The sequence below is a fragment of the Ictidomys tridecemlineatus genome, chromosome 5 (assembly GCF_052094955.1).
Source record: "Ictidomys tridecemlineatus isolate mIctTri1 chromosome 5, mIctTri1.hap1, whole genome shotgun sequence".
NCBI lineage: Eukaryota > Metazoa > Chordata > Mammalia > Rodentia > Sciuridae > Ictidomys > Ictidomys tridecemlineatus.
The window spans coordinates 189,008,898-189,026,389 of NC_135481.1; the positions used below are offsets into that span (position 1 = coordinate 189,008,898).

Consider the following 17,492-nt stretch of genomic DNA (forward strand, 5'->3'; position numbering starts at 1 on the left):
AGGATGAAAAAAAAATCTTATGGATGATTATCAATTATTACATATTAGGAAATTACTTTCTTTAAACAAAGATCCAGTGTTTTACTATACTAAAAATTTATTTCTATTTCTCTTCATATTTAAGTCTTTATATAATCTTTATTACATATATCAATTCATCAAAAAATTTTCTAGTGCAGAGGCTCTATTAATCAGGACAAAAGCCAAAGCAGGCACAACTCAAGTAACTTAGAAGAGAAAAAAGGAGAAGAGATTAACCAGCAGAAGAAAAGGGAAGGAACCAGGGGAGCCACAGTCACAGCCACAGGCTGCAGGTAGCTCCCACTCAAAGCCCTGCCACTGAGCTTTGTCTTCTGGCAAGTTCCTCTTCAGGGCTGAACTACGGTTTTCTTAAAAAGAAGTGGGAAATCAGACATAAAAGGTCATAATATTTTATGATTCTATGTGTATGAAATAACCAGAACAGACAGGTAAATATACTGAAACAGAAAGCAGAGTGGTAGCTGCTGGGGGCAGAGAGTGGCTGCTCAGCAGGTATGGATTTTTTTCTGAGGGTGACAGAAAATATTTTGGAATTAGATAGAGGTAGTGACTGCATGACAGTGTGAATGTATTAAATGACACCACGTGTGTACTTTATTTTCTTTTATTTTTATGTTTTTTTAATGTGGTGCTGGGGATCCAACCCATTGCCTCATGCATGCTAGGCAAGTGATCTACCACTAAGCCACAATCTCAGCACATGTATACTTTAAAGTGGTCAATTTTATGATATGTGGCTTTCACTTCAGTGTATGTACATATGTACATGCATATATAAAAAATACATGAAAGTGGGAAAAGATTAAGAAAATGAGTCAGGATCCCCAGAATATTTCTGTTTGTTCCAATCAGTGAAGTTCAAGACAGACACTAAATGGTTTAAATTCAGATTATTGGAAGAAGATAATCTTCAAAAGCAACGGTTCCTTGTGCCTTATGTGTTACTTCTCTCCAGATCCACAAAGCTCTGGGCCATCCAGAGCAAGGAGGTCAGTCTCTCTGGCACATTCAGCACACTGCCTGGCACATGGGAAGTGGCCCTGATGTGTTTGTTATGTGAATGAACACACCGTGCCAGGACGCCTGAGAGTAAAGGCAGCTGCTCATGGGAACAAAGTTTTTATTTAACTAAGATGCTTTTCCCTTTCCTAAATGAAAACAGGCAAAAATGCTACCTTTCAAATATGTCATGTAGACATAGAAGATTCCAGAGGGCAGTCTGGACTACCTGTTATAAAAGATACTTCTACATGGTGGGAAAGAGGCTTAATGATTCTGCTTGTGAGACATCTTATACAAAGACACCTATTCGCCCATTCAACATTTCTATTTTTAAATGAGGAAAATGTATAGTTCACTTATATTTGTTATATAAATCTCAATCCCAAGATTTCTGAGGCTCAAGTCAGAGGATGTGTTAGCTATAAGTTAGTGTTACCAGCTGGGCTTTCAGTCTCGTAACAATGTTTGCCACTGCATACATTTAGTAACATTGAGGAATAGGGGTTGTTTCAAGGAAAACTTGCCCCTTCTGTCCCTTAGGAAAAGATAACCTAATAGCCAAACTCTATAGTCTTATGTTCCAAGAGAATTACTCCAGTTCCACTTTACTTTAGGTTTTCCTCTATCAAGAGCAGAGAGCCACAGACAGCACAGCTAAGCAGATGTGGTCAGTGAAGATGGCTGGAAGGGAGAGACCAAGGTCCACCAATGGGCCAGCCCCCACTCACCTGTGTCGGCCGTTCATCTCCAGGCCCACCACGGGGCAGATGAAACGTGCTCGCTGGAGGTCATCGTGCCTGTCGCCTTTTGTGTTTCCTCTGTCTCCTCCCCAGGCAGGATTATCAGAAAGCTTTAGTTCTGTCACGTTCTGAGAAAAGTCATTAACATTCTAAGAATTCATTTGGTAAATGGATCATTCTTTGCCTTAAAAACCCCCTAAATTAACAGAGAAACTGTTATTCTTGTCCCTCCCAAGCCAAACCTCTTTTCCATAGATTTTTCCTTTGACCACCAAGAAACACAGATACAATATTAAATCATAAACTATATAGAAAACAGGATTTTAAAAATTCACAGACTACCAAGTATAGATGCTCCATTTATTATGGGGTCATGTCCCGGTGAACTCAGGGTAAGGGGAAAACGCACTGAACACACCTGCCCTAAACAGCACCATAGCTTAGCAACACAGTGCACTAGAGCACTGGCTGTTCACCATCATGGGCACAGGGCAGATGGGAAGCTGCTCGATGCCGCTGGCCAGTACCACTAGGGATAGCGCATACCTATTGCTAGCCTGGGAAAAGACCAGAAGTCAAAATGCCAAGCAGAATTTCCACTGAATGTCTATTATCTGCACCAATATAAAGTCAAAAAATCATAAGTCAAATCATCCTAACTAAAAAACCATCTGTAAATTTGTTGAGTAATTTCTATTTTGTGAGTATTTAAGGAAAAGCATCTTCTCACACCAAAAATTACTACACAGAAGACTGAGGGTGTATCTTAGTGGTAGAGCACTTGCCTCACATGCATAAGGCCCTAAATTTAATCCTCAGCACTCAAAGGAACGGAGAGAGGGAGGAAGGAAGAAATGACTGCACTTTAGTAAGGAATACTTCTCTTCCCGCTAAGTCTGCTCCATATTACTGACCATCCATATTTATATAATGATTGAAGAGACAATAAAATCTGTGGGCAAGCACCTAGTGAGTCTAAGACAGAATACTGCCATACTGTATTTCAACATACAAATATCGGGCTTTTCAGAATGCAGCTTGATAGGTGGTTTGATGCCACGGCTTCACTACAGCATTCAAGGCATTTCTTCCTCTTTTGATTTTAACACTCTGAGGAGCAGCTGAGTGCCTCAGAAGGAAAGCCACCGCTCATCTTCCTGGGCAAGAGCTGCTCAGAGTATTTGTGGGCTGCAGTGATAATCTGGTGTATCTGAATTATTTCACTTGAATTCTTTTTCTTTTCTGCTCTGATTTCTCTAAGAAATCAGAGTGTATGTAAGAATGTGTGTTTTTACATTAAAGGTTCAGTTATATATAAAACTAAACATTGTGTTTTTAAGTATAGAATTATATGAATTAATTTCAATAATAACTGAATTTTTGAGGCAACATAATTTGTGATACCATGGGGTTTCCAGGAATTAATTCTCTTCCCAAAGTAGAAGAGTAACTAAAATCAGCACAGCCATTTCTATAGCACTACCATTAGCTACATTTCAGAATTATTAATCTGCCTAAAGTGAGCATTTCCTGTAATCACTCTGAGAATTCAAATGAAAAGCTTAGTATCATAATAAAAAGTAAAAAGAGAAATCCTAAAGTCAGACTGGGAGTCAGGGGAAGGAGTTCTAGTTTAAGCATCTTACAGACTAGCCATGTGAACTAAAGGAAGTCTTTTTGAGATGAGGGGTATAATAAATTCTTAATTATCTGATTGCCTCTATGGACCAGATTTGAATGATTCTGTCCTTTCAACAAATTCCTTTACTAAAAAACTTGTTTTTCCACTATAATGGAAGAATTTTAACTTGCCAATCAGAACTTCTAATATATAGCTGAACCTTTAATATAAAAACACACATACTTTGAAAATTTTGTCATTGTATGAAAGTAGATTCCAAATTTAAAATTCAAGTCGCTGGGGCTGGGGCTGTAGCTCAGTGGTAGAGTGTCTGCTGTGCACATGTGAGGCACTGGGTTTGATCCTCAGAACCATATAAAAATAAATAAGGATATTATGTCCAACTGCAACTAAAAAAAATTTAAAAATTTATAATAATAATAATAAAATTCAAGTCACTGAGTCCTTTTTTTTTCAGTGCTGAGAATCAAACCCAAGGCTTCATGCATGTTATCAAGGCTCTGCTTCTGAACTATATCCCTAGCCCTCAAATACCTGAATCTCAATTACAAAAATAATGCTTCCCAACAAGTTTATAAGACATTAAGAATTTTCAAAGGACTTTCATGCACATGAAAGCACAATAGATTTCTAAGACAGAAAGTACATGGCGGGGGGGGGGGGGGGGAACGACTCCAGACTTGAGATTTACAAGACCTCCCAAGAACAGCCATATTGTATGATGGGTTGTGACTATAATCTCAAATTTCTAAATTTACTTTCATGTACATGAATTCCATAAAATAAACCTCGTTACATTGAGACCCCAGGAGCACTCAAGAGTCACTCTTCTTACCTTAATGCTTTTAATGTGAGATGCTGCCTTCCCAAGAGCCTTTTCAGCAGATTTGTCCAAAAGAAACTCAATGACGGCATCTTTGTTATAAAGTCTGCAAGAATAAGAACTAGTCAAACTATGAGGGCAATAATCAACTCTCAAGAAAACAACAAAAGAAGAACAAAGTTAGTGCAACCCCAAAAGCATTACATTTGATAAAGGAAATGCTCTGCATTACCAAAAAGTATATTGTATACTTCACCATGTTTCAACTACTATCAGAGTTTAAAAAGAAACACAAGTCAAGGACGGCAAACTGGCATTCTTAAGGGTTGAATATAACCCAAACAAGAATTATAGAAATTGTGAGATTTAGTATAAAAGTACATATTTTCAACTTCAAAAATAAAAATCAGAAGCTTACAATGACTAGACCCATGTTCTCGAACTATAAAAATTGGCTGGAACTGAGTTGCAGCTCCTCCTTTATAGGATATGATCTCTCCAGTTTTCCCCATTCTCCACCTCACAAGGCTCCTTTGGGTTTTCTGTTTATGATTTAGCATAATTATAACTTGGTCCTTGAGTTTTCAAATCATGGGTTGACTATATCATATTGATTAGGAGATTGCAGAATTATGTTCAGCGACAGGGAATGATAACCTATGCCTCATAAGTTTGCTTGGGTTAATTCTTATTTCATTATTCGAGAATATTTATATAATGAAGTGTTCCTCAAAATCATCTTGATGAATAAACTCATCTTGATGAAGCAAAGAATCCATACCTGCCAAGTTCACAGGCAACTACTGGTCGTTTCAGTATCTCCTGACTTAGAGTACAATAGTTCCACTGGGCCACTAATTCAGCATCTTTGTCAACCTGGCAAAAGAAAACAGAAACCCTCCGAGTTAACATCACCTCTAAAAGTCACAGGAGAGATGGTTCCACATATGAAAGTTCATTTAATAATGCCACACTATGTTCTAATTTTTAAATCAAAGATAATGATTTTTTTAAATTAAAGAACATGAAATGGGACTTTAAAAGTCCTAACACTATGTCAAATAAAGGTCCATCTAAACATGATATAAGAAAGTTTACATCACATCATTATACTGTTTATGCAAGTAAAAAATATTAATATTTGCATCTCAATAGTACACTGAAAAGACCATGTGGAAAAAACCAACCAGGTCAGATAAATTTCTATAATTGAAAAGACTCCAAAGCAGTAGCAGAATTTAGAGACTATTAACTGAGAACACAGGCATTTTTTAAAAAAAAGGTTCAGTACAAAGACTATGTAATTTTTTTACATAATCACCAGTTGAACAAAACAAGTATTTTTTGCTTATTTGTCTATTTATCCACTGCTATGGTTTGAATGTCTCCATCAGAATTCATGTTGAATCCCCAGCAATTAGGAAAATGCAAATTAAAAACTCCACTGAGATTTCATCTCACTCCATTTAGAATGGCATTTATCAAAAATACAAATAATAAATACTGGTAGGGATGTGTGGGAAAAGGAACACTTATACATTGTTGGTAGGACTGCAAATTATAGAGCCACTATGGAAACCAGTATGGAGATGCTTCAAAAGACTAGGAATGGGACCATCATATGACCCTGCTATACAATTCCTCAGTATTTATCCAAAAGAACTACAGTCAGTATACTACAGTGATAGTCGCCTACCTATGTTTAAAGGAGCACAATTCACAATAGCCAATTATGGAATCAGCCTCTGCGTCCAACAGCAGATAAAAGGATAAAGAAAATGTGGCATATATACATGAAGTTTTATGCAGCCATAAGAATGAAATTATGTCATATGCAGGAAAATGAATTTAGCCAGAGAATATCTAGTTAAGTGAAATAAGCCAGACTCAGAAAGTCAAGGGTTGTAAGTTTTCTCTCATACATAGAAGGTGGAGGGGGGGTGGGATTTCATGAAAACAGAAGGGAAAGTGGCTAGGGTATGGCTCAATGGTAAAGTGCTTGCCTCCCACATGTGAGGCACTGGGTTCGATCCTCTGCACTATATAAAAGTAAATAAACAAAATAAAGACACTGCGTCCAAGTATAACTAAAAATATTTTTAAAAAACCCAGAATGGAAAACAGTGGAACAGAGAATGGGGATTGGAGAAGGGAAAAAGAGAAGGAAAAGAGAGGTACTGAGCAAGGAAAGTGACCAAATTATGATATGTGCATGTATGTATATATTCCAATAAATCCCACTATTCTGAATAAATTATAAAGCACAAATAAAATCACACACACACACACACACACACACACACACACACAAACTCATGTTTAAATTATAATCCCCATTGAAAGGTATTAAGAGGTGGAACCAGGTGGGATCTTTTCAGAAGCAATTAGGTCATGAAGACTCTGCCCTAGTGAATATATTTTAATCCATTCATGGATGAATGATGGGTTATTATTTTGAGAGTGGATCTATTATAAAGGCCCGTTTTGGCTCTGTCTCTTGTATCATCCCTCTTGGCACATAGTGCCCTGGGCTATGGGGAGCCACACTGAGTGACCATGCCTTTAGTTCTGATGTACCACGCGGATCCAAGATCCGAAAGATCATCATCGTAGTCTGGCATAGTAGTGCCATGACTCATGACTTGGTCTCCCCCACCCCTCAGATAGCAAGGAGGTTCTTTTTGAGAGGCGTGCCCCTAGGGTTGAGTTACACTCACCTGTTTCCTTTGTAATCCTACCCTTTTGACCTGTTCAGGATAGAATGTTCCATGGAAACTCTCTTTGTGTGTCCCCTTCTCCTGCTCTGCTGTTGGACGTGGCCTTTCTAAATGTCAGTCAACTGGCTGACAGCAGACATCATGAAGCTAGACTCAACCCCCTGAAACCTGACCCCTTGCCTCATCTGAATGGCTTCTCCCCAATAAAAGGGTTCAGCTCTCTCGGTTCCACCCCCGCCCACACACACACACACACACACAGACTCCTAAGGTCAGAGGAGTCTGCACAGGATCCAAAGAAAAAGGTATTTCTGTGTGTTGTGTGGTTATTTCGTGCAGCCCAGTTCACTTGGAGTGACCTTGAGTGTTTAGTCGTGGAATACGACACTGGGCCACCTCAGGACTCTGCTAAGAGTACCCATGAGCAAGAAGGAGACTTACCAGATGCAGCCACTTGACAACTGGACTTCCCACCTCCAAGAAATACAAAAAGTAATTCTTTTATAAATTACTCAATCTTGAGAGTATTCTGTTATAACAACAGAAAATGGAGTAAAACATCCATGATCTGAAAACTGAGACATAAAGCCCTCCATAGCCCTCAAACTACATTTTTACCTCTATGACACTCCAAGGCCCACTTGTCCTTACTCTTACAACAGCAAACTGAAATACTGTAACAGAACGACATGATTTAGAGACGATAGAGAAAGAAAAAAATCCCCTGGAATTAATTTTTAAAATTTGCAGCAGCTACTGCCTAAGTGCCCTGTGTTCCAGGCACTGTGCTAAGCAGTTGCCATGACAAGCTCTTTAATCCTCACAAAAGCCCTACAAGTTAGTATTTTCCCCACTGGAGATAAGGAAACCAAGGCACCAAGTTAGGTGACACGTTCAAGGTCATGCAGCAAATGAAGAAACCAGGATAATAACCCAGACTGACTGGCTCTAGACACTACTTTTTTTTTTTTCCCTCTCTGTACCAGAGATTGAACTCAAGGCCACTCAACCACTGAGCCACCTCCCCAGCCCTATTTTGTATTTTATTTAGAGATAGGGTCTCATTGAGTTGCTTAGTGCCTCGACTTTGCTGAGGCTGGCTTTAAATTCATGATTCTTTGGTCTCAGGCTTCCGATCAGATCTGCTGGGATCACAGGGCTGTGCCATTGTGCCAGCCCTTTTTTTTTTCTTTTGAAATGGGGTCTCACCAATTTGCCCAGGCTGGCCTTGAATGCCTGGGATCAGGAGATCCTCTTTCTTCCACCTCCCAAGTAGTTGGGACTACAGCCATGTATCACCAAACCCATAAACACCATGTTCTTAATTACCACTCTATTATTTAAAACAAAAACTATTGTAATTGCAGCTTAAATAGTTTTTTTAATCAATATTCATACTGGAAAATCCCAAAGACAGAGATCTGCATAATGAAGTAGATTTACATTTTTCAGATTCAAAAAGCCATGTTCAGCAAGCCCAGGATCCACCATCTGGATCCCGTACCCGCTTCAGCCACAGTCCTTTACTGATTCAAAAACCATTTTGGAAAGTTGGGAACAGGGAGAAAAGTGATAAATTACTCCTTCTCCAGGGACTTAAAAAATTGGTCCCTCCCTCCAAATTGCTGAAAAATGTTTTTCCAAACCTCTCTTCTTTTTAGGGCAAGGTCTCAAATTAGAGCAATGTTTTAGACCAGATCAAACACACCACAAGTAATAAATCATCACACATCGGTGTAAAATGACCAACTGTTTTCTTTTATATTTTCATTCACAATACTCAATACTTCCAGAGGTTCTAGTATCAAATGTGTGAGGTTTCCTTCACTCCAACTGATTCCTCTACCCTGCTTGGGTGGCCTACCATTCAACTCAAGTCTGACAGTGTCTACCTGAATCTAGCCTCTAAAGTGAGAAGGGCCACAGGTTAATAGCTCAGTCCCACAAGACGGCCCTTCTCACTTTAGATGCTAATCACAAGTCCACATTGTTACCTATGCTTCTGACCAACTGTTGTAAATCTGAGGTTACTCTACTCCACTCAGTTCTGATAACCTGTGGAGGCTCAGAGAACCTAGGAAGACAGTTTTATTAGAAAGATGCATCAGAGGATACAAATGATCAGCCAGATAAAGAGGTATAGAGGGTGAGGTGTGAAAAGGTCTCAAGCCAGGAGCTGTTCCTATGGATAAGTTCAGCAACATAGAAGCTCTCCAAACTCATTTCAGAGTTTTTCTTTTTCTTTTTTCTTTTATTTTTTTTATGGAGACTTCATCACATAGGCAAAGCCTGTTACTAACTTAATCTCCAGCTTCTCTCTTTCCTGGAGTATGTGGGGCAGAGCTATGTGAAAGTTACAAGTTTCCAATCATGGCTTGGTCTTTCTGGTGACCAATCCCAAACCAGAAGCCTCATCAAGTTACCATACAAGTGACACTCCTATTACCCAGGAAAATTTAGAGCTCTGTGTCAGGAACCAGGGAAGCATCCATGTATGTATTTCTTATTACTTCACAGTATGGATTTGAAATGTAAGTTCCATAAGGGGTGGACTGACTTGTTCTCTGCTGTATCCATCCCAAGAGCTTAGAACAGTATATATGGCAAATATTTATTGCATGAGTGGGGATAATAGAAATTATTCTGCCTGAGTATTCCTGTTGTTTCAGATCACCCTTTCTTCTTTCTTACCCACCGAAATGTGTTTCTTGTAAAGCCTCTGATTAACCTCCTCCTCTTTGGTTCTGGGCACATGAAAACAAAAGTGAATTGAATTTTTTTTTTTTTTGGGAGGAAGCACCAAATTTCCCATGAGTGTTATATGCAGCATCAGCCCACATACATGTAGGTATGATCAGAGGGCACACTTCATCCTCCTAGGTATTCACTCATTCTCACAGTCAACACTTATTTATTGTCTGTTATGTGACAAACATGATACAGAGATAAAACATGCAAGGACCTGTCCAAATGGGAGAGAGACAATAAACAAGGAACTACAGTGACAAGTCCTAATAAAGAAAAGTAAAGCACTAGAGGAGGATAGAGAGTGGCTGGAAACTATGAGTACTTCAACTAGAAGACTGAGGTGACTGCTTAGCAAATAACTGGATGAAGAAACAAATGATGTCATTACCTAGAGAAGAAGCTTTCAGGGTAATGAAATAACCTGGGCTGAGGAAAAAAGCCCTGTGAAGCTGAAACAAAATGAAAAGGAACGGAGAGGGCCAATGAGGTAAAAAATAGGCAGGGGTCTGTTCACACAGTTTGATAGGATTTTATTCTGAACATGATGGGAACCACCAGTGTGTTTCAAATACCATGTTGACATATGGGATTTATCTTTTAAAAAACTTCTCTGAATTCTGAATAAGAATATAAGGAGTCTACACATGTGCTAGGCACTGTAGTACACAATTTACATACCTTATGATATCAAAGAAAATTCATTACTAATGCTAACTTTTGAAATCTTGAATAACTGAATGATAATCTTCGCTTCACTACCTACTAGTATGTGACTGTAATCACTTTCATTAACTTCCCAGGACTCAAACTCCCCATAATTAGCATGACAATTATTACACATAATTTGCTCCAATACTTGTGCAAATTAGATTATTTTTTCACTCACTCAAGTATTCAAAATAGTAACTTACCAGAAACTCTTGTTAGTTCTAGAGGACAAATGGGTGCAGTCGCGGTCACGAGGGGTTCACAGTGTGGTGGGGGAGGACGTAAATCAATCATAGACACAGAATTCAGTGTGATAAAATAGTTTAAAAAGAGAAGGACTTGATTTTATGGGGTAAGGGTACAGTTAGGGTAGACTTCCGAGGAAACGAAGTAAATGCATACAAAGCTCAATAAATAGTGGCTATCTGAATCATCGCTACTAACCGCAGATGGGATTAGAACCTTGACTCTGCCACTTAACTCTGCACCTTTTTCCATTTGAGCCTCAACTGCCACGTCTAAAAACGGGGATGACAGCACGTACTCGTTGGGCTGCTGTGAGAATCACGACACTGCATGTTGGCGTACTGCCCAGTGAATGGAAACAGCAAACACTCAATAAGTGCTGTTTTCAATGCTGTTGTCAGTTCTGAATCCCCCAAACAGGGCACCGGAGCGCAGCTGGCGGTCTGGAACCCGCGGCTCCCCGTCAACCTCCTTTCGCTCCCAGGCCCTTCCGAGAGCCTCACCGCTCGCGGGCGCCTCCGGGCCCACATCGCTTACCTTCTCAACCTTCTTCGGCCCCTTGACCAGTTCATGCCGCTTGGGGATTGTACCCCCGTCGCAACCCATCGCAAGGCCGGAGTCAGCGCCAGCAGCCAAACACTGACGACGCTACTTCCGGGGTCTCTGACGAATTCGTCAATAACTTCCGGCGCGCCATGATGACGCAAGGCCCGTCGTGACGCAGCGGCGCGGGGCGGGGCGATGTGGATGGGGTGTGGCCGCCACGCGGTGCTTGGGGAGCGGTTGCCAAGCGCCAGTTGCCGTGGAGAACACCGCCGGCGGTGGAGGGGGCGCGGGGGAAGCTGGGCATGGTCTCGCGGCGCGCAGGGCGGAAGAGCGGAGGGGCCGCGGCGGGTCCTTTCCTCTTTACCCAATGGGGTTCCCTGTATTTCTGCTGCACAGTCGGCTGCGGGAGGGCGACGAGGACGGTGACTCGGGCGTGCCACCCCAGCGTGTGTGACTGCCGCGTGCCATCCTAGCATGTGTGACCGCGAGCGCCTGGAGGACCGGGCTACCAAGGGCGCAAGGAGACGGACCTTTCGTTTCAGTTAACATTGCCGTTTTTAAAAGGAGGTGATTTTGTTGAGCGACAGCTGTGACCTGGTTGCCTCGAGAAACTGTGATGTTATAGCACATTCTGGGGAAGTACAACCCTTGAAGGCCTGGAACTTTCTGGCATTGCCATATATGTGGTATATGATGCAACTGAGCTTACAGTGGATACATACATGCATTTCATTCGCAGTCTCCTAAAACCCACGCTATTTTATGTATTTAACAAAAGCAAATATAATTGACAAACAATACCTCTATTCTTATAAACACGCAGGCACGCACACACACCCTCCCCAAGAGACAGGCTCTATTATATTTGTATTGAGAACACAAATCCCTTACCAAACTTCTGCCAAAATCCATGATTGCTGTCACGCTCTTGATCATTTGTTTATTCCTTAAATTATACATTACTGGAACGTGTGTCCACGGTCATAAGGCAGATCTCCATATTGGAATTTATCATGTTGACCTTAACGAAATGCAAAACTGTTGTAAATAGTCCCCACTTTGCAACAGGTCTCCAGAAAATATGTGGATGTAAAAACTTCAAGGTCTGTAGGCTTGGGGTATCTGTTACTGTAGTGAATGAGAATTAAAAGAAAAACGCTTTCATCAGTTGGTGTCTCGTTGATTTATGACATATTTAGTGGAAATCTGCATGAGAACAAGGACTTTGTGTTATTCCCATCTGTACCCCAGTGACTAGAAGGGTAATTGGCATACTCAAGATATATTTCCTCAATAAACAAACAAAAAATTGTACAGACTCATTCCAGAGGGGTTTGGGTAGACTCTAAAACTGAAAAATATAAAACTCTTGGCTCATGAGTTCTATCCAAATCCTTGCACTGAAAAACTTGAGCATCATCTAGCATGGCTCCCAGCAGCATCAAGCTATGTCCCCAGGATGACCCCAGCTTCCATTACAGGGCTGGCTGGAGAAAGCGCCACAATACCATGTCAGCCACACATCAGTAAAGCTCAGGCAGCTGGAGCTCTTTCTTCCTCCTTGGTTTCCTCTTTTAGAATTCGGGTCTCTAGGCAACCTTGTTTTTTACACACATCTAAAATTTGTGTGGTTTAGTGTCATCAGTAGCAACAATTTTCCGCTGAGAGTTGGCTGCCATGTCAGGCACGTGACTTGAGCCTCCCAGTCACACCAGGAAGCAGGTGTGATTATTGTCAGCCTCCTCTTCCTCTGCCTTTGTTGAAAGAACCAACAGAGGGAATTTCCTTACAAGGATCCCTGGATCCTGTCAAGCTGTGGATTTCAAGCAAAGGAAAGAATGAAATCATGTTGGAGAAAAATCATCATCCTCTAGTAACACTGGTGTCCCAACCAACCCCCCTTCCAAAAGTGTAGACTGAGTTTTATTTAGGAAAGTAGAGACACATTCAGTGTGTGTGGAGGGGGGGGGAGGGGACAATCTCAAAAGGGAGATGAGATGCCCTAGGGGTAAAGCAAGGAATACATGCTCAAGGGAGAATACAGGCCATCTCTACAGGGACAGACAGCAAGCAACCCAGTGGGGTGGTGTTAGTATTTATAACCATGCAGTGTTAGGGGCTGGACTAGAAGAGAAGGCAGGACAGCGCTGCACAATTTTGCACCAATTTTCTCTTTTCTTGCACATTTCCCTTGTTTCACCAGAAGGTGGACAAGGGTATGTTGCTCAAGATTTACAGCTGTACTTTCTGCATCTCAATAGTTTGTGGAAATTTCCTTTAAAAGTCAGTGTATCTATTTCTTTATCCTAAACCCCTGTGTCAACCCCCACTGCAGAGACTTTTCCTTAATTTTAAGGGTGGCCGAGAGGCGACATCCATCCTCTATGGCTGCTTCAGCTGGCAAAGGGGCCCTGGCACTGCCTAGTCAGGGATCAGAAGTCTCATCCTAACTGCTCTAAAGGAGATGGGCACTGGTCTGTTGTGGTCATGAGTTGGAATTCTTGTGCTATATTCTCTTAACATGGAGTTACAAACTTTATTAGGTGTTATAGTTTGCATACTAGGTGTCTCCCAAAAGCGTGTGTGTGAACAATGCAAGAAAGTTCAGAGGTGAGGTGCACAGCTCTAATCCCAGTGGCTCAGGAGGCTGAGGCAATTTAGCAAGGCTCTAAGCAATTTCTCCAGACCCTGACTCTAAATAACATATAAAAAGGGCTGGGGATTTAACTCAGTGGTTAAGTACCCTGGGTTTAATAACCAGTATGGAAGGAAGGGAGGGAGGGAGGGAGGAAGGAAGGAAGGGAGGGAGGGAGGGAGGGAGGGAAAGAGAGCGAGAAAGAAAGTTCAGAGGTGAAATGATTAGGTTATGAGAGTCTTACCCTAATCCGTGCTTTAATCTCCTGATAGGGATTAATTGGATGGTCACTGTAGGCAGGTAGGCTGTGGCTGGAGGAGGCAGGTCCCTGGGAGCATGCCTTTGCAGTATATATTTTGTTCTTGTTGAGTAGAGCTCACTTTCTGCTTTCTGGTGTCATGTCCCTAGTGGCTTCACTCTGTCACTGTCTTCCACCATGCTGTTCTGCCTCACCTCTGGCCCTGAGGAATGGAGCCCGCTGTCTATGGACTGAGATCTCTGAAACAGTGAGCCCCAAGTAAACTTTTCCACTTCTAGTTGTTCTTGTCAGGTCTTATGGTCATAGCAGTGAAAAAGCTAATACATTAGGAGATTAAATAGACAAGGTTGAGCAGTAGGAGTACATGTACCATTACTAGAAATCCTAATGGTCATCATTGTAGGTAAAAACAGTGTTTCTTAACTTTTTGGAGCCATTGGGTCTATTTGATAACTTGATAAGAACTTTAGACTTACTCCCCAGAAAAATATCTGTTAGCACAAATAAGAAGTTTCACATGGTATACATGTTTGTATTCCATTCACCGGCTCCAGCTATGAAGTACTTTAAATGCTGAGACACTTGTTCCCACGTATTTTAGACATCTAAACCATTAGGAGTTTGATTTCCTGAGATTTCTATTTAGTTTCTTTCCCATAGCTGCAGTTTAATATTCTGTCTGGAAAGATAAGACATGTAGAGTAAGTAACTCATTTCAAGAGTGAGAATTTTTTTTAAAAAAAACTATATATTAGGATTTTTAAGAAGTTTTACAGCTATCCTTTCAGGTCCCACTTAGGAGAGGTTCCAAAAGAAAGTTAAAATAAAGTGGAAAATTAGATCATTAATGAGATAATTCAAAACAAAAAATTACTTTTAATTCCTAGTCTTAGGGAAATAGAATATTCCAGGAATACATAAGGCCTTCCATAAACTGGCCCTGGCTACCATTCCTAAGTCATGTTGGTCACGCTTCTTTCCCTCACTAAGTTCCAGCCACATGGACCTCCCTCTTCTCTTCCTGAGCACAAGAATTTCTGATCCTTCTTGGGGATGATCTCTTAATCCTAAATGCTTGCCCAGCTAACTCTCTGGAGAGACTTAATACTCTATTTGTGGGTCCCATTCTCAAAGAGATTGTCCCTAACCTTTCCATCTAAAAGAACACTCCTCTGTCACACAGGCCCCTCTTTTCCTTTATCATCTTCATTGCAAATTACTCCTCCATATTGTGTTATATATGTCAGTTTTGATTTCTTATTTACCATGATTTTTTGACATTGATTTTGGTTTCTTAAAAAAAAAAAAAAAAAAAAAAAAAAACAAGGGCTGGGGATGTGGCTCAAGCGGTAGCGTGCTCGCCTGGCATGCATGCAGCCTGGGTTCGATCCTCAGCACCACATACAAACAAAGATGTTGTGTCTGCTGAGAACTAAAAAATAAATATTAAAAATTTTTTCTCTCTCTCTCTCCTCTCACTCTCTCTTTAAAAAAAAAAAAAACAAACACAGAACTCCATCAGGGCTAGGGATGTAACTCAATGGTGGACTGACTGCCTGGCATGCACAAGACCTGGGGTTTTATCCTCAGTACCAATAAAAAGGCGGGGGGAAGGAAAAATGTGTGTGAGTGGAGCATCAGAATACTATTTCTTTTTATTACCAAGTATTTTGGGGCCCTTGTTGCATTATGGGAGGGTGACTTGGGTACTGTCCTGGCCCCGGTGCCCCCCGCCATGGAATGATAGCTGCACAGTGTAAGCCTTTGCCTTGTTCCCTGCAGCACCTCTAGAGCTCAGTAGAGTCCTTGAAAAATAGGAGGTGCTCCAGATGTGCTTATTAAAGGCAGGGGTGAAGGGAAAACAGTATTAACAAATAGGGTTGATACATGTTGATACATTACGAGTGCAAACAGGAATGGCACATTTATAGATTGGGGTACATCGTTAGGGAAAAATAAAAAAAAATGTTAAAGGATGTTTTATTTAAAAAAAAAAGAAAGAAAGAAAAAAAGCATAGTTCCAGAAACATGACACCGCAGGGCTTGTCACATTGGAAGATCTCTTAAATGGTCTCCTCACCACTTCCATCCTCCTGATGAATTTAACATAATTGAGGTCAAGTTGCTACCACCCCCACCACCACCCCCACCACCCACCATTTCCTCTCCCTTCTTTGGGAGGAAATGGTACAGAATTCTGGGCATGAGACACAAATATTCAACAAAAAAATAAAAATAAAAAATAAAAAAATGGCAGAGCTGAAAATATATGTGTAATTCTATTAGATGTTTTCCCAGAAGTAATCATCCTATTAGATTAATAACTACTCTTTCAAAAAAAAAAAAAGGAAGGAAACACGTTTAGCTAAGGGCAGCACTTTTCATGTTCGTATCCAATGGTTTTGCACTTTGTTGACAAGTGTCCTTGGTTTGAACTCATCTCAAAATGGGGAGGGGGGGACATGAAATAGGACCTGTCATGACCTTTTAGACATTCTGTCACTTAGGAAGGACTGAGCTAAAATATACAAACAGCTGGAACAGTGCTTTAGTAGTAATCATTCAATAAATATGGGCTGCTGTTATCATCATTGTGTAAAAAATTTTGTCCACTGCAATAAAAACTTGTGGTTTGCCTCCAAGCAACAATCTTTTCTTCTTCTAACAACATGGCTGACTTTTGCTAGGGGGTTGTATTGGAATTCAGTTCTCACAGCTGCATTTCATTTCCATACATCATTCCCTTTTGTATTGTTTTGCTTCACTTTGTGTTTTTGTGGTGCTGGGGATGGAACCCAGGGCCTTGTGCTAGCTAAGCAATGCTCCATCCCTGAGCTACATCCCCAACCCTGTTCTTTGCACATCTTCTGAGCAGAGGACCTGGTATTTTTTCCCTGGACCATCTTTTCAAGGATCCTGGTAGCCAACAGCCTTGGAAGATAGAGATAGTGCCTCGCTCCAGAGCACTGGGCAGGCTTGTCTGTTTCCAGTGTAATAAAGACGAGGTCTCCTCTAAGTGAAGCTTGGCCAGCTCTGCTCAGAGCCCATTATAAGAGATTGGATATTTCTGTTCTGAGTTTCCTCTGCTTTGAAACAAACCTAAGTGTGAATGGCCTATACCTGAGCCCACCTCTGACTCATCCCCTTGCAGTTGAGGGATGAGGGAACAGGGCATGAAGGTGAAGCTTCTTGTGGTGCTGAGGGAATCTCAGGTCTCTGTGCAGATAGAAGTCCACGTGGCAGCTCTGACCAGCATCCTTAGGAAGGCCTGCCTGCAACATTGGCCTTTGATTGACATGTAGGAACTTGGAACTCAGGAGGGTTTCCAACATCCCCAGAACAAATAAGAATGGCTCACGGCACCTAAGCTGTACAGACAAGTGT

At 41.1% G+C, this 17,492-nt stretch overlaps 1 protein-coding gene across 1 annotated transcript in view; it reads right to left on the bottom strand.

The window, feature by feature from the left end:
- Rtf2 (replication termination factor 2) overlaps positions 1–11,362 on the bottom strand; it is a 44,800-nt gene extending 33,438 nt beyond the window's left edge. Inside the window, exons 1-4 of the mRNA XM_005341386.5 lie at positions 11,206–11,362; positions 5,031–5,125; positions 4,262–4,355; positions 1,773–1,912 (exon numbers count right to left, since the gene is read on the bottom strand). Coding sequence (XP_005341443.2) covers positions 1,773–1,912; positions 4,262–4,355; positions 5,031–5,125; positions 11,206–11,274 — 398 coding nt within the window. The 5' untranslated portion in view covers positions 11,275–11,362. The remainder of the gene's footprint in view (positions 1–1,772; positions 1,913–4,261; positions 4,356–5,030; positions 5,126–11,205) is intronic.
- Positions 11,363–17,492: the final 6,130 nt, after the last annotated feature.